This window comes from Phoca vitulina, unplaced genomic scaffold (genome assembly GCF_004348235.1).
Source record: "Phoca vitulina isolate PV1807 unplaced genomic scaffold, GSC_HSeal_1.0 scaffold4, whole genome shotgun sequence".
Lineage (NCBI taxonomy): Eukaryota > Metazoa > Chordata > Mammalia > Carnivora > Phocidae > Phoca > Phoca vitulina.
In genome coordinates, this window is record NW_022589707.1 from 11,078,744 (window position 1) to 11,096,666 (window position 17,923).

At 34.9% G+C, this 17,923-nt stretch overlaps 1 protein-coding gene across 6 annotated transcripts in view; it reads left to right on the top strand.

The window, feature by feature from the left end:
* The window catches only part of CNOT4 (CCR4-NOT transcription complex subunit 4), a 145,360-nt gene that overhangs the window by 113,528 nt on the left and 13,909 nt on the right, over positions 1 to 17,923 (top strand). For 2 of the 6 annotated variants that reach the window (XM_032401515.1, XM_032401516.1), the window contains exon 11: positions 3,462 to 16,405. The exons of the other annotated variants lie outside the window; for them this stretch is intronic. In XM_032401515.1, the coding sequence (XP_032257406.1) occupies positions 3,462 to 3,562 (101 nt within the window). In that variant the 3' untranslated portion in view covers positions 3,563 to 16,405. Of the gene's footprint in view, positions 1 to 3,461; positions 16,406 to 17,923 lie in introns of those variants that run through there. 6 annotated transcript variants of the gene reach the window in all.

The window sequence follows — 17,923 nt, forward strand, 5'->3', positions numbered from 1 at the left end:
CAGTTATAGTGAATATTTGGGTTCCTGTTTGCCCAGTAATGAACTAGGCCATGTGGGTAATGTAAAAGAACTCTAAAATATGGATATTATTTCCAGGTATTTTGCAGTGTAGTTGAAGAAATAAATTTAATATTATGTATGAGAGTGGTAACTATATGATAACTGGAATCTGAGAAATCTCATTTGAGCCTATAATTGTTGGGGAGGCTTCACTGAAGAAATAGGAATTGATCTGTACTATGGTATCTTGGAATTGGGTTAGTGGGAAAAAGAGAAAGACCTTTTATACTGATGGGAACTCCTGAATAAAGGCGTGGAGGCAGGAATTAGTATGTCATTTCATTAAGAGGCAATAGAACTGCCTTCAGTAATGGGAGGTGCTTATGTATTGTATAAATAGAATGGACAAGAACATGGGGAGCTCTGACAGTGAGGCCGCACAGTGTGGAGTTGATATGATAGGAAGAAGGGTGCCTTTGTGGGACTCCAGTTCTTAGCTGTCTTCATCGTATACTTTTATTTGACTTATTACGTGACTATCTTCAGTAAGTTATCTGTTCTTCTGATTTCACAGTTACCATATTGTCCATTAGCACAAAAAGAATAATTTTAACCCAAATATTTCAAGCCAGTATATATTGTGAAAATGCCACAGTGGAAATGAATAATTACTGATTTGTGAGTGTAGTTGTCCTCATGTTAGTCATTTGAAATCTTCATCTAAACTAGATACTTTCTGAAAAAAATGTGGCATTAAATTATGGTCTTATCTTTGTGGGTTTTCTTTTTAACATATACTCAACCATAGAGCATAAAATACTTTTTTTTCCCAGAAATTCTAAGAATGAAGTCACCAACTTGTAGGTTCTGAATCATTGTTGTATTTTGTGGGAGGTCGGGAGAGTTTGTTATTTCAGATTTTCAGTTTTTGACTATGCATACTTGTTTGGTATTTAAATGGTGACTTATGATTAAGCTTATTATTAGATTATTTTTAAGTCTCTGATGACGAGAAATTTTAGTTTTAATGAAAAAAATATTTAAAATTGTTATTAAGAGTTACACAGAATACTCTCATGTCCTATAAATATTTGGCAAATATCTCAGGAAGATGAATGTGCTAGACCTCAAAACAGAATAGTTGTATAATTATAGCCAGATCATTTAGGATTTTCAGTAACAATTAGAAATGACAGAAAGTGGAATTCTGGAAAACGATGTACATTTTAACTGTGTCTAATTTGAAGCAATTTAATACCTAGGCAATATCTGCCTCCCCCACCCCTAGTTGTAAATCAGTTGTGCTTGAGTTGAACTATTGAAATAGGTTCAACTTTGTATCCTGCAGTGAATATCATGGTATCTTACCAGGGTAGCTGTTCGTGAAGTCTTCATAATGGAGAGTACCTACTGTTTCTCTGATACCTGCCACTTTAAGATATGCTTAGACAATATTCAACACTGGAAAAGGCACGTATTATTAATTTATTCTTTAGATATGTAGAGCAAAACAGGGTCCCTGACCTTTAGGAGCAAATACTCAGGTGTCAGTCACCTATATATCCTACAGATACCATGTCTATATTTATTATATATTTGTATTTAAATTTTTAGTTTTGGTTTGTTTCAGTTAAATTATTAAAAATTGATATATCTGAAACCTATCATGGGAAGGACAGTTGCCAGGGGTTTGACAGAAATGCAGCTTCCATTTCTTATGCCTACATGAAAACTTTTTTTTTGTTGTTTAAAATTCATTATTTTCTTAATTAGGTAAAATCTTTTTAGCAGCATTTTCTTGGCTGCACATCCAGTTTGCTAAGCCTAGAAGGATTTTTGAAATAAATATTCTTGGGGAAAAACTTTGATTGGTGGACAGTTATAGTAGGTCCATTCAGATCTCTTTTGCTATTGGAACCATGTGCTTTTGTTTAAGAAGTGACTTTTCCTAAAAAGTGACTTACCTTGTTCAACTCCTTCTTTTAGAAAAAGCAAAGCTGTGTTCCAGAAAGGTTAAATAATTTGTTAAAGGTCAAACATTCAATTAGTAGTAGAATTAGGACAAGTACCCAGATCCCACATTCAAACTGAAATGTTTTTCCACTACAACATTGATGTTCACCTTCACAAATGAAGATCACTGGCATGTGCTTTAACTTGGCTTTCTTCCCATAGTAATTGATTGTTGCTCTCACACACTTGCAGGTCCCTTTTTATCAACAGTATCTATTAATGAGACAATTGGCCAAGCTCAGGGATATGGCCTATAGCTACAAAATAGAATGAAGTTTATCAACTTGATAAAATTTCATCTCTTATGTGGTCCTTATTAGTACCATGTTCTCACCAAGAACTCTAAGATTTCCTCTACACAGCCTCCTTGCTGTGTACTTGGAGTTTATTGAATCTTGGCCAATTTACTGAAAAATTATGAAATAACCTGTTCTAAAGGCTGAGTCTTTCTTCATGTTGTCAGTTAAATTTGTCAGTTAAGTATTTCCAAATGTAATTTTGCAGATTTGTTTTTCAAAGAACTCTCTGCCAAGATGTTTTTATTCCATAATGCTAAAAATTGTTTGGAAAACAAAAAATAGTAAGTCTCAGTCTGTAAGCATTGTTGTTTTAAGATATACTTAGAGAAATACTTGAAACTGTTTAGGATTGGATTTTTTTCATGTTTTTGTTTATTCAAATTTTACTTGTGAGAGGACATTTTTCTTTAAATTTTATTACTGAATTAGCTATTTTAACAGTGACTTGATTGGATTTTGAGTCATGTGTGAAACAAGTCACTTGCAGTCCAGTAATTATCAATTATAATTAGGAGAACTGATCTCATTTTGTGTATAGTTCTCTGACCTAGAAGTAGTCATCTCGCTTTCAGTCAATTGGATCGTTGTATTGTTAGCATTTTGTTCTTTTCTAATTCCTTCAGAAGTACACAGTGAATTTTCAGATGCTATATGATAATTTGCTGAATTAATATTTATATCTTTTTGTTTATTTTTTATAAACATAATTTCTACCTCTAAAACATGGATTTGTCATTTTTCCTTTTAAAAACATGTTTTCACATCTGTGAACTTATTTTTAATTTTTTTCACAAAATACTGTTAGGAGGAGTATCTGAATTTAAAAGGGGTCCAATTGGCTTGGAAAAGAATGGCTTTCCTGGTCTTTTTTTTTTTTTTTCCTTTTTGTCTATTTATAATCCTAAATCTATTATATTTGTTCTTATATCTGACATAGTATTAAATTGAAGGGTGTGTTTATAGTGTAACTACTTTCTAGGTACTTGATAAGTTTATATTTTAAAATTCATGTCTTGTTTCACACCCAGATTCCAGCCATTAAGTATGTATTTTATATATGTATCATATTCCAAATATTGAAATCATTTTTAAAGGGACTGTTAACAAATCTAGTCACCCATAACTAGACCATGACTGACTTTTCCACAGGGGAAGAAGAGGTGAAGGTTTCGACCATGCCACTGTCAGCCTCTTCCCATTCATTACAACAAGGACAGCAGCCTACAAGTCTCCACACTACTGTGGCCTGACAACAGAACTGAGAGGAGAGGATTAGACTCTGGGGTGCTTGCATGGGCAACCGGATTTTTGCATGATTCCTTTCTGATTTCGCATTTAATGTATACACCCAAAAGAGCCAATATAAACGTTCCTCATGCCTACAACTAGTGTGTTACCTCATAGTTGCTAAAGTATTTCTTCATTAGGCCTTTAACACGATTTATTAGCATAATAATTTTGGCATTGTTTCTCATGAGTGATACTATTTTTAACTCACACAAATAAACTTGTAGTACTAATTAAGATCCCAGATGAGATTAGCTAGAATTGTTCTTATTTTGGCTCTATAACTGAAATTATGCAAAGATAATGGTAGTTCCTTGTTTTCTGATTTGTGAAAAAAAAAATGGTAATATCCTAATATACTCATGAAAAAATTGAAAATTAAGATAATGTCTATTGCATTTCTTTGAATACTTGAGAAGAAAGAAAACATATAAAACAAAATTGGTGGTGTTGTTTAATGCTCAGAAGGATGTTGTCAGCAATTATTTTTAGTTGTATGGATTTATAGCCTATATTAATGCATTACATGTTTAGAAACTGTTTTTGTTGTCTCTCATTTGCACATTTGCACTTTCTTTTTGAATGGTTGTTAATTATATATAGAAGGTTAATTATTATAGACTAAATGCAATATCTCTTTTCTAATGCACTGCCTAGTATACCAGGAAATGCCTCAGAAACAGAATTTCAACTTACAGTTGATTCATCAGAAACTTGAATATGGGGTAAACATTGTATGTGAGAAGCAACCATAGTAGTGTAACATTTTTATTGAACAAACAGTAGTTCTGTGAGATATCTGTTTGGAAACTTCGTTGTTTAATAATGAAATGTGATAATAAAGCTATATTACAAGTACCTGGCCAGAATGAGACTAAGGTGGAGGAGAAGAGATTGGGGATCCTCTAAAATGAGGCCATGTAAGATGTCGTAGATAATTTTGATCACAGAGGATAGTGAAGTACTTAATTAGGACATAATATGAAGTGATGTTTTTGGATAATACACAATTTTTTGAAATAGTTTTAAAGCTGATAATGAAAGAAAAAAAACTGAATTCAATTCTGAGCAGTGGACAAAAGCTAATTCAGAAAACATGACCATATTCTGCCTAAATTAAGCATCTGGAAAGAACGGGGAAAGTCAGCTCTTCTCTTTACGTTTTCAAGAAACAATTGTGATAAAAGATATGCCTTTATTTGTTAAAAATATTAAAAGAGTAATGTGAATACCAAGAAAGAAAGCCTAAGGATTTTAAAATAATAATTATTATTTAAAAACACATTATTAGTGTTACTTAATATCATGTTGGAGTTTTTGAGGTTACCTCTCTATATGAAGTCTGGTTATTTTCTGTTAGCTATATAATACAGCAAATGAAATGGCTTTGTCCTCAGGTATAGTGGGTAAACTAAAATCTATTCTTAGATACCCTTTGATTTGGTTAACTGAGGTGTGTAGAAACAGCTAACTAGCCATTTAAATTATTTTTGTAAGATTCTGCATAAGTGACAATCTCTAATTTCTATTCAAAAGTGACTGTAGGGCAGCATTACAAGAAATTTAGAAAATACAAGTAAAATACTGTAGACTTATTAGCCAGAAACCTTTTATCATAGGTTAATTATGGTTACATTTTTGCTGTAAGAGGCTAAGACATCCACTTAATGTCTCCTGTGGTGCTAAGGTTCCTAGGCTTTGGGCTTCCCGTAATGAAGCTTACTAGTACATAGCTTTCTCCATCCATCAGTGCAAGCCTTTCATCACCTGGATCTTTTTACCAAGACAAATGGTTCCTCCCACTTACTTTACTTCTCTGTGTTGAGAGAGAGATACACCTGTTATACAAGGCTTCTTTCCTGTGGTTGCTTTCTGTCTCCTTTCTCCTTTCTAGCCAAGGCCAAAAAACTGTCAGGTAGTTTGTCTAGACTTGCTAGAATCCAAAACTCTCTCCCTGCCTGCTTCTCCATCCTTCACACTTTTGACACACACCATACATCAGGAAAATGCGTCTTGGGCACTTAGGCTTCAACTTAATTATTTTCACATTGAAAAGCTGAAGATTATCCTTTAACTTCGTAATTTTGAGCCTAGAATAATAAGCCTCACCATTTTGCTTACCTAATATTTCATATAGAGTGGTGTTTTTAAAAAGTGAAGTCTTGAAATCATAGTGGTAATTAATTATATTAAAGCACAGAAGAAATTACACAACACATAAAAGAAAGTACTGCTTCACATAGCAAGTAAGTTGGTGAAGCCTAATGATGGTAAAGAATGAAAAATTCTAAAAAGCTTCAGATTAGTTTTTGTTAAATTCCTGCATGATGAATGTGTCATGCACAAGGGAAGCTTTTTATGCTTTTACATCCTAATTGTAAATGCCAGAGTTCAGAACCCTTTGGATGTACTAGGGAAGTTACGAGTTTGTAGGTATGTATAGCTGTCTGCTTTTTTCTGGGGAGAAAATCAATAGTTACTAAATTTATGAAGGGCTTGGTGACACCCCACTCCACCTCCCACCCCCGGAAGAGAAGTTAAGAACTGCTACCCTGAAATGGCTTTAGTGCCACTGTAGGAAATAGAGACCTGGAGTGAATGATTTAAGTCATGATGAATGTCAAGTGCCTCTTTTTATTTTCTTAAGATTCCATTAGAAAATATTTTCTGGTTAATAATATTTTCCTTTTCATTCTACTGTCACATTTTGTTTTTCCAGGTGGTGCTTTTATATACTCTCCCCTTATTACAACAAAATATTAGTCAAATATTTGAGTGCCTATTCTGTATAGTGACCTTTAGTTAGGTCTTGAGGGTTGAATAAAGCATAGATCCTATCATCAAGGATAACAGTCTCATGACAGTTTTATTTCAAATTGTTTCTGTAGGGTCAGCACTTAATGTATTTTAACAAGTACCTCCATAGTGGTCTAGACTCATTTTATTATTCATCGCTCTGACAGTGGCGCTAACATAGGGTATTAAATATTAATACCCGAAACTTTAAAATATATGATAATTTGGAGGGAGTGAAAAAAAATCTTAATAGGGAAGACATACATTCACAATTCTGACTTAAGTATCTTAGTCGCGTGTGTATGCTTATGTCTCTCTTAGTGTTCTGGGTGTTAAATAGAGCTTTCTATATATGTGTTCTTTCCAAGGAAACACTTGAATGCATTGTCTGTGCACATTTTTTACTGACATTGCTCCTATTTGTACGGTGTTCCAAGCACCTTCAGGATTGCCAGAGCTTCTGCTGTGACACAGGTCCGTAAGGGAGCTACTCCCACAGAGGCATTGCTTCAGAAAGCCAAGAAAAAGGAATGAATTGCGGGTGCATAGAAATCTTACAAAATGACAACCATTGTGTTATTTGTGCATACATTAAGAACTGGGGGATGTTTTATCCTGTTGAGTTATAAGGTTTTAGATTTTTGTTTATTTGATCTTGAAGTTTTCCCAAATTTGCTTAATTGGCTTTAAGAGATGGATATCATACAATTAAAAACACAATAACATTTTTAAAAGATTATCTTATAAAGAGGTGATAACCCAAAACAATGATATATATGTCTTTTCCTATAAAATATGGACCAAAGTCAGTTATCCAGTGTCAAGCTAGTCTTTCTGCCCTTAGTGCTATATCTTTCTCCTCTCAACCTTTTTTATCTGAATGAGTACCTACTGTATTGTCTCCTTGTGCCGAGTAAATGGCAGTAATATATGCAGGTATTTACACAGGAAATGTTTAGCGAACTAATCAAACACTATGCTGATAAAAAAGTGAAAATGGGAATTAAGAAAGCTAATGTAAGCTGGGTCAGGGAGAGGCTTCATAAAGTCTGGGGCTTTTTGGAAGGATGGCTGAAATTTAAATGATATAAGGGGGAAATAGAATAAAGGGAACAGACTGAACAAAGAACCAGAGACAGAGATTGCAGTGGTCTCTAGTGATTAGGAGAGAAGGACAGTAAGAAGATGGACTAGTTTGAGGTATATAGATCATACAGAAAGGTGGAATTAGTGTGCAAAAGCCTTAAAAACTGGGAAGGATAGTTTAGTCTTGATAATGGATGTGGTCAGTGATAGAGAACTCTAGGTTCTTTGCTGAAGATGTAACTTGATTGTAGCATTTTAAAAAGATTAATTTGGTGGTGTTTGCTTGAAATTAGGACTACTTAGAAAACAGTTTTCAGTATGTATATTGCTGGGCAGTACAAATAAGATGGCCTGGATTAGAACAGTAATAGTAGGAACGGAGAAGAAATTATGAATTAGAAGCCAGAAAACATGAGATCTAAGAAAAGGCCTAGGTGTCTGGTGAACTTTAAAAATGTAACTTTCATAAAGGTACAGATGGAAACCAGATTCCTAGGATTCAGAGGAAAAGTCAAGGATATGGATGCAGCAACCATTGATTACTTACTTAAGACATTTGGCCCTTAAGGGAAAGAGAAAGACAAGATGCTTACCAGAAGGGTGGTAGATCTTAGAATGCATTGCTTTAAGGTAAGGTGGATATTTAAATATTTAAAAGCAGAACATATAGAGCTATTTGAAAAGAAGACATGGACAGTGCTAAAGAGAAGGCAGACTAATCCAGTAGGGTAGCAGATTTCTCTAGTGCTGGGAGGAGATAAGCTCCTGAGATGAGGTTATGGACTTAGCTTTAGAGAAGAGGGCATTGTTCTTTGTAAGGACAACCAGAAAATCTAGGAAAGAGAAGGTGAGATTAGAGAAAATGAGAACACAGGAAGGGACTCATATCAGTTATTATCGAATGCATATTGTGTGAGAATGGGGGTGAAGAGTGGAGTTGGGACTCAGTAAAGAAAGGTGATTAAATAAACCTGTGAGAATAAGCCTAGAAGTACATCAGAAAGAAATTCAAGAATTGCTGGGTAAAGATAAAGATCAAATTAAAAACTTTCAGAATCCAAATATGTATGGTTTTGTATGTGTTTCTCTGGTTCTGAACAAAGCATCAAGGATAGACAAAGCAAATATTGAGAGTTTGGTTAGAAGGTGAAAAAGAAAGGGATACAAAGATATTCAAGAAGACAACATTGAAATACCTAATCTTGTGGTCAAGAAGAGTCCACTAAGGCAGGAAAGAACCAATGGTGTGAGTGTGTTGAAGGGAGGTCAGTGACTTTAGGTTTTGGTGAAGTCAAAGAACAGGTATAGTGTTGTTAAGGGAATGACAGATTAGGAGACTGGTCAGCATGATGACGGTTCAGTGCTGAATGATGAATGAGAAAGGATGGTATATAAATGTCTAACATCAGAGCTGGGGGTTGGAAAGGCAGTTAGCTTTCATAAACTTCTCTACTCACTTACCTTCCAGCCATTTCTTGAGAGTAAGAAAGCAGACTGCATGAAAGAGAATTGTAGAAAGCATGATACTGCTTGGGGAATCCTGGGTCAGGTTTTTTAAGTTGATGACCCAAAGGAAAACTTCCCCTGTGGGATAAACATTCCTTCCTCAGCACAGGAAGCACAGTGCAGGGGAAGGCTTGGGAAGAACCAGGGATGAAACTGGACAGGTGTAGGTAAGCCCAGTGAGTGTGAGGGATGGTGAACATGTTATTTATGATGTGGAAGGTTTAGAGGCAGTAGGTCTGGTAGTTGAAGAGCCCATATTACAAATATGAGCTAGTTTCTTCCAAGCACACATACAAATTGAAAAGAACCAACTCTTCTTACTTAGTTGTACTGGGTCATTCTGTTTTATTTATATAGCACATTGGAATTAAAAGTAGTAGATTGGTGAAGAGTAGGAGAGAGAGAAATTCAGAATTTTATTACAACAGGTTATAAAAATATTTTGACAGTTTGTCCCTAAAGAGAATGTGCCATGTGAATAGATACATATAAACCTACAAGTTATTGAACTAATCTATTCTTACATTTTATATACTTAGATGTGACCTCTAGGGAAAATTGCTGAAGATAAAGTGAAACAGGGATGGAGATCTACATTTTTTTTTCTTTATTCAGTTAATAGCAAATATGCCTAGTTTGGAAGCATTTTTAATTTACTGACATTAACGTATTTTTTAAACTCACTGGACTTGATCCATATATCTCAGCTGATGTATCAACTATGACATTTAAAAGCGATAATACTTCAAAGTACAAGTCATTGCTCAAGAATACTGTTTGTGAAACCACGCTGATGGATCGAGAAGCCACTGCTCCTTCGATCTCCTTTCTGCCCTGTGATTTGCTGCCATATATTGCTGGGCGTACCAGCCTTTAATACCAGCTTCCTTAGTCAGGAGCTTTTTCCAAAGAATCACTCTTGAGAATTCAAGATTCATTAAGAGAATCTATTCTGTTCTATAACGTTTCAGAGAGTCTATCCTGGGTTTGAGTTACACAAAAATCTAGTTTATACCTGTTAGGTACCTAGAACTGAAGGAAAGCCTAAGCAATCTAAGTTGCTTGAGAATTGAACTGAAGTACCTAGAAGTTCCATGAAACAGATGGAAGTTGTTGTACTGAAAGAACCAATCCATTCTGTCCAGGTTCCTTCAGACCATGCTTCCTACGGCAGCTATTGACTTTACTTTTTTCTTAGTCCACTTCACATGTGCGATTATTCTAAGGGTTCCTGGAAGCTCCCAACTGACCCAGGAAGGTACCGTGCTTACAACAGTTTTGTTGTTCAGCTCCTGTTTGGTACTCAGACCCACTATTGTGCTCTATTACAAAGCAACACTACAAACCCCCCCTCCCCCCGCCCATAAAATGTATAAAGCTTCTAAAGCACCCAGTACCTTTTTTTGTTAAATAGAAGTGAAATTCACACAACATACAAATAACTAAAGTGTACAATCCAGTGGTCTAGTACTGTTCTTTAATTATATCACTGTTACAAGAGCAAAATAAATAACCCACTCCAGCTGTGAGAATTTTGGCTTATCCTTTGTTGGGGCTGTGTGCACCTGGACTCGGTGTTTTACCCTGTAGGTTGAAAGGCAAATATTAAACCTTCAGATATTCCATACTCCTTGACAACAATACTACTTAAGATTGTGGGTGAAGCAACTTTTATATACTGCCCTTTATAAAAGGGAGGAAGGCAAGGAGCTATAGGTAAAAAAGCTTTAGGATACATGTATTCCTGAGTAGGTAAAAATGTTTGAAACAACCATGTGAATAGTTTTGAAATAGCAATAATAATAATTTCTGTCTTTGTGACATTTGATTAGCATCATGTAAGAAAAGGTTTGCTTAGCAGAGGTATACTATAAGTGCAGCGCTCTCCGTGGGTGTGAGGGTGAATGTGTGTGTGCACGTGTGTTGTTTATACTTAATAATTTTCATTTAAATTCTCCACTTAGTGAATGTAGCAGAGGAAAAAGCCTCTGGCCATTTTTCTGTGACGTTTCATGTATTTATTCCTGCTATGTTCTGCTTAATTCATATGTTCAGGATAAATGATGCATTTATAGTCTGTTTCTAAAATTTTTTTAAAGAAATAAAGACCCTATTTAAACGCAGCAAGGCTATAATACTGATGCCTTTCTCACCCCTGGCCATATTTTATCTGAACAAATATTTTCATAGCTTTTTCTCATGAGATTTCAGTCTCACTGGTAAGCATACCCATCCCATGTTTGGGAAAACCTAAGGAAGGGATAATAAGAAAACTTCTATTAGAATAAATTTCAGAGCTTTGAAATCTGGACATACTCTTTAACAATCTGCCCTTTAAAGACCAAGTAATAATAATGATAATAATAAACAAGGCTCAGAAGGATTGTGATTTGCCCATAATCACATTCTAACAACAATTTAAAGTTCTCTTAGCCCTCACCATCTGAATTTGCCTTCATACATGTAACTCAAGGAGAAGAAAACTTCAAGATTCAGAATATATCTCTTCTGTAAACTTTGTTGTGTCTTACAGTTTGATTATTATAGTAGTTCTTGCAAGTCAAGGGCTTTCAACTGTGAATGTCAGTGCAAATAATGAATCGAAGGCTTTCAAAGTGTCCATCTACTGACGACTGTTATCACAGATCCTGTAAGTTGTGGAAACTGGTTTTAAATGTGACCCAGTGATCTTGGAGTAACATTAGTGACGGGTGGAGGGGGGTGTAACCTAGCAGGTACTCGTAATGTAGACTTAAACTACCAATGTCAGAATTAAAATAAAGATTAAAACAGAGGTGGAATTAAATTTACCCAGGATTTTTCTGCAGTACCAAAGAGCATTTAAGGAGCAGCATGCATGATCACTAGACTGGTGACATCTCTAATATTACAGAATGAAAAAAAAAAACTTATAGTAATGGCACCAAGATGTACTACACTCACACTAAAGCTGTCATCTCAGACTCATCTTGAAGAACTGCTATATGCTACACCATGTAAAACAATAGCATATCTGCTGATAATGTTTCAATCAAGGAGGTTGTTGTTTTCAGCATATTGAAACAGAGGGAAAGCTCCACAAGGACTTAAAGATGATAATACCATCACCATCTCCAAGAAGAAATGCAGGAAAGCTGACTGCAATCAACTTTTGTAGCCTAGTGCTGTTTCCTTATATGGTGAGATCTTATCCCAAGGACTGTGCTAACATTTACACTCTGTTATCAGTCTTGCATACTGAAATCATGTGTCTACGGAGCAGAATATAGTGATCTGGAACATTACTGGGTTGTTTTTTAAGTGTTGTCATTTTCTATGTTGGCATTTGTAAGAAGACCGATACCCTGTTTATTTTTTCCTGTATTACATCTATAAATTGAGTATCCAGCTAAAGGTAAACGAGGCCCAGGGTTATGAATTCATCAACCAAAGTAGGAAGTCTGTCATTGGCTTTAAGCAGAATGTTGGGCTACATACCATTGTTTCACTTATGTTAAAAAATGAGTTTTAATTAAAACTTATAAATATGGATTACTGATATACATGCCCTAACAGGCATCCGCCCTAAGTCCCAATTTAGGGTAAGATTTGCCATCAGATGTTTCTTTTTACTGCTAAACCGTTCATTAATTAAAGTAGCTGTGGCCTGCCCCAGACCAGAGAGATGTCACGTATCTTGAGTTTTGGCACAGTCAGTGCTGTTACGTGTAAACTCCAAGACCTCACCTGTATTTTAAGTGATACTTGATTGGAATGAAGCCGATTAGTAAAATAAGCAAAGATCTCATAATCTCCAAATACATACATACATCCCTGCAACCTTTGTTTTATAACACACTTTCAGGTTTTAATTCTTGACCACCATGAGTCTTATATTAACACCTTGTGTTCACTTCTGTATTTGGCTTTTTTCTTTCTTTGGATAAAGAAGAAAATCCTCTTTCCCCGTATAACTTTTCACAATTAGAGAGGGAGTTCTCTACTAGATCTTAATGTGCACTCCCTGTATGGTTACCCTACAACATCCCCGACAGGCCCGAATTTTCCCTTTTCGAAGGAGAAGGCTCTCCCTCTCAGGCTGCTGAGTGCTTATTCGAGTCTCTCTGATCATTTATCTCCCAGTTACCTCCCCAGGAACCAGTCTACCATCTTTCAGCTTATTTCCAAACTGGCATTTAGTTTTAAGTGATCTTTTTTTTTTTTTCTTTTTCTCTCTTAAAACAGCACATTTAAACAGTAAGCATAGTCTGAGTTTTGGAGTAGATTAACAATCACTGCAACTGTTAAATGTTGAATTGATAAAGATTTTTGACATTGTAAGACTGGTATTATCCACTTTCCCCAACTTCTGAGTTATTTAGCTCTTTTAAAAATCATTTAATACTTCCAGACAATATGACTAAAATTCAGTGTTTTACAAATATGTGTAATTTTTAATAGAATTAAATTTTTTTTCACTGAAATGGTAGTTCTAGTTCAGTATAAAGCTCCAGGATATGGTGAAATAAGAATTGTTGTTTCTGATTTGAGTTTGAGAATGTATTCACTTGGTCTTCTTTCCTTCTTTCCTTCCTGCCTTCCTTCACAGTAGGGCTCAACATTGATTAAGAATTGGTTCTGTCAAGACTATCTTTGGCAATCTTTTTCAGATCCAACTATCATAAATGATAGCTAAGGATGAACACTTAAATAAATGTATATTTTAAATGATTTTTAAACTAAGGCCCCTTAGTGGACTGGTGGTGAGCATTTAAGCCTTTGAATTCATCAGGGTTTTTTTGAAATGCTAATCTCCACAGGAGTATTATCTTTTGTAGGTCTGCAAAGGATGCATTCTTACTAGGACTAATTCTTTTTAAATTGAGACATCACTTGAGAAATGGAAGCACCAAAGTTTTTTATTTCCCCTAGTATGTGAATAAATAGTATAGAGGAAGAAACAGCAAAATAGTCTTATTTTTTTTAATCAGACATTTCGTATAGCTAAAATAGCTAAATTTAACAATATATATGCTTGTTTTGAAAATCAAACATTTATTTGTAAAAGAATCCCAAACGTTAACAAATATCTCTTGGTTTGTAACTAGTACAATGAGAAAGAACTCTTAAAGATGTGTGCTTGCTTGGTCTGTTGGGTTGGAAATGTTTACTACCATATACATCACCATGACTCTACGCATATCTGTTTGATTTAGTTTTTAGTATAAAATAATGAGAAAGCTATTTCATTTCCTGAAATTTTTTTCTGAAATTAAGAAATAAAGCAAATTACTGTTTTAATGTCTGAAATGATACTTTCTAAGAATGAAGCTCAGAGCTGGGTTATGAAGAATTTGTCAATTAAAATCGTGTTTCAGAACATGGATAATTTTAGTCTTTTTTTGGGAATTTTTCTGACTTTGATTTAAATCCATAAGATAAGATAGGAGCCATCTTTCAGGAAAAGATGAGACTGATCTTCACTGTCAAAATAAAAGTAAACTGTGTAATTAAAGGGAGTAAAAAACTGGGTTTGGTGTTTTTAATAACTTAGAAAATTTGGAAATCTTTTAATTTAGAAAATTATGAACATCAGAAATCTTAGGAATTTCAGTAGACACATAACCATGTGGGGATTTGCTGCACAGGTAGCAAAATACTTTGGTTATGAAAACAAGCCCGAAGAGGAACGTATACCCCCATAAAAGCGTTTTATCCGCACTGAACAATCAAAAGCTATCACTGACTTTGTTCACAATGGCCAGCCTCTAGTGAACCACTAAAGAAAAAACAACAAGCAGAACAGCATCACTTTTAGGAAAGAAGATCCAGAGTAGACATTCAGAAAATGTTGAGTGAAAGCTAATGGTTGAGAGAGTGATATTGGTGTCTGATTACTTCTGGAGGCCTCCAGAACCTGGTGTGCTTTGTGTTACATCTAGACTTTGGAAGCATTTACTCAGATTCGTTTGCACATGAGTTACAACTTACGTCTTGGTTGTACTGTGGCATTCATTGTCGATTCCACTCCATGATCAAACCTTTTCTTCTGTCTTCTTTATCTCTGAACTCTGGAAACCTCGGCTCTTGCCGTTTACTTATTTCTTCAACACCATCCCCACAAAGCACTCGCACAGTTTTTAGAATGTCACCTAATAACACTTTTTTCTTACTTCCAGTTTCTCATTTGTGATAGCTATAAATAAATACGTAAATACATAAGTGAACATACATGTGTGTGTGAATGTGTGTACATCTTCCCCTAAAACAGGCACATACACACAATTCAGAAAGTCTTTTAAAGGCAACTAATAATTCTTAAAGAATTTTTTCTTTTGGTGAAACCAAAATCTATTTCCCATTTATACTTCTTGTCAAATATGTGAAGGCGGTTACCACTTGTCTGGTAACTTCTAGAGGTAGATGAAGCATTCTTAGGCCTTCCAACCATTTTACACTTAGCATGGATTCTAGTTCTCCCTGTAGTCTAGTTCTCCTCTACATGTATTTTGATTGGACAAGGAATGCTTTTCTTAAAATATAAGAAAATCACACTTTAATAATCCTGATGTGTTCAGATAATAGATCTATTTTTTCATTAAAACTGTTCTTATTCTGTATATTTGTATATTCCTTTACAGTTTACAGAGTCCTTTTTTAAAAATGTCCTGTGGGCGTAGGTATTACCCCCATTTCGTAAGTGAGGAAACTGAGGCTCAGAGTGGTTTCACTTGCAGTTTGCCCATTGTCCTACGATTGCTAATGTAAACATTGCACATCTATTTACATAGTCTTAATGTTACCATTTTAGAAATTCCATTACCCATTTGTCATATTAGATACATGCTATTGAGTAAAACCACTAGACCCTTTTTTCGTACATGTGACTGGTTAGTTAGATCTCTTTCATACTGTACTTTCCTAATACATTTTTAAAAATCTGAATGTATATACCTCTTAAATTTTGTGCTTCGATTTGATGAGGTTAGAGTATACCGTTTGTGCATCACCATCTTACAAGTTTGTCTTATGAAAGAACTATGATTTTAAAGAGATAGATAAATGCTATTGGTAACATTAACATTTATGTGAAGAATTCAATGATTTTTAATTGAATAGCTGTAATTTTAATTACTGATTCTGTCATCTCTAGAATTGGCTTCCATTTGCATATTTAAATTAACTTTGTGGGTTTTGCTGAGCTTGATAAAAAGTATGGAGTCAAAGATAAGGGAAGCAGTATCACAGAAACTTACTGTTTTTTAAATTTTATTTAAATTCCACTGAACATACAGTGTAATATTTATTTCAGGTGTACAATACAGTGATTGAACACTTCCATACATCACCCTGTGCTCATCACAAGTGCACTCCTTAGTCCCCATCACCCATTCAACCCATCTCCCCTGTCCATCTCCCTTCTGGTAACCATCAGTGTGTTCCCCATAGTTAAGAGTCTGTTTCTTGGTTTGTCTCTCTTTTTCCCTTTTAAGCTCATTTGTTTTGTTTCTTAAATTCCACAGATGAGTGAAATCGTATGGTATTTGTCTTTGACTTATTTCACTTAGCATAATACTCTAGCTTCATTTTGCAAATGGCAGGATTTCATTCTTTTTTATGACTGGGTAATATTCCATTGTATATTTATACCACATCTTCTTTATCCAGTCATCAGTGTACACTTGGTCTGCTTCCGTATCTTGGCTATTGTAGGTAATGCTGCTATAAACATAGGGGTGCATGTATCCCTTTGAATTGGTGTTTTTGTAACTTTGGGTAAATACCCAGCAGTGCTATTGCTAGATCATAGGGTAGTTCTATTTTTAACTTTTTGAGGAATCTTGATACTGTTTTCCACAGTGGCTGTACCAGTTTGCATTCCCCCAACAGTGCAAGAAGTTTCCTTTTTCTCCACCTCCTCGCCAACACCTGTTGTTTCTTGTGTTTTTTATTTTAGCCATTCTGACAGGTGTGAGGTGGTATCTGATTGTGGTTTTGATTTGCATTTCCCTGATGATGAGTGAGGTTGAGCATCTTTTCATGTGTCTGTTGGCCATCTGTATGGCTTCTTTGGAAAAATGTCTATTCATGTCTTCTGTCCATTTTTTAATTGGATTATTTGTTTTTTGGTTGTTGAGTTTTTATAAGTTCCTTATGTATTTTGGATAGTAACCCTTTATCAGATATGTCACTTGCAAATATCTTCTCCCATTCTGTAGGTTGCCTTTTTGTTTTGTTGATCCTTTCCTTCACTGTGCAGAAGCTTTTTATTTTGATGTAGTCCCAATAGTTTACTTTTGCTTTTGTTTCCCTTGCCTCAGGAGACATATCTAGAAGGAAGTTGCTATGGCCGATATCAAAGAAGTTACTGCCTGTGCTGTCTTCTAGGATTTTTGTGGGTTCAGGTTTCATAGGTCTTTAATCCATTTTGAATTTATTTTTGTGTTTGGTATAAGAATATGGTCCAGTTTCATTCTTTTGTATGTTGCTGTCCAGTTTTCCCAACACCATTTATTGAACACACTTTTTCCACTGGAAATTCATTCCAGCTTTGTCAAAGATTAATTGACCATATAATTGTGGGTTCACTTCTGAGTTTTCTATTCTGTTCCATTGATTTATGTGTCCATTTTTGTGCCAGTACCATGCTGTTTTGATTACTATAGCTTTGTAATATAACTTGAAGTCGGAATTGTGATGCCTCCACCTTTGCTTTTCAAGATTGCTTTGGCTATTTGGGTTTTTTTTGTGGTTCCAGACAAATTTTAGGATTGTTTGTTCTAGCTCTGTGAAAAATGCTGTTGGTATTTTGATAGGAATCACATTAAATGTGTAGATTGCTTTGGGTAGTGTAGACATTTTAACAATATTTGTTCTTCTAGTCGTGAGCATGGAATATCTTTCCATTTCTTTATGTCATCTTCAGTTTCTTTCATCGGTGTTTTATAGTTTTCAGA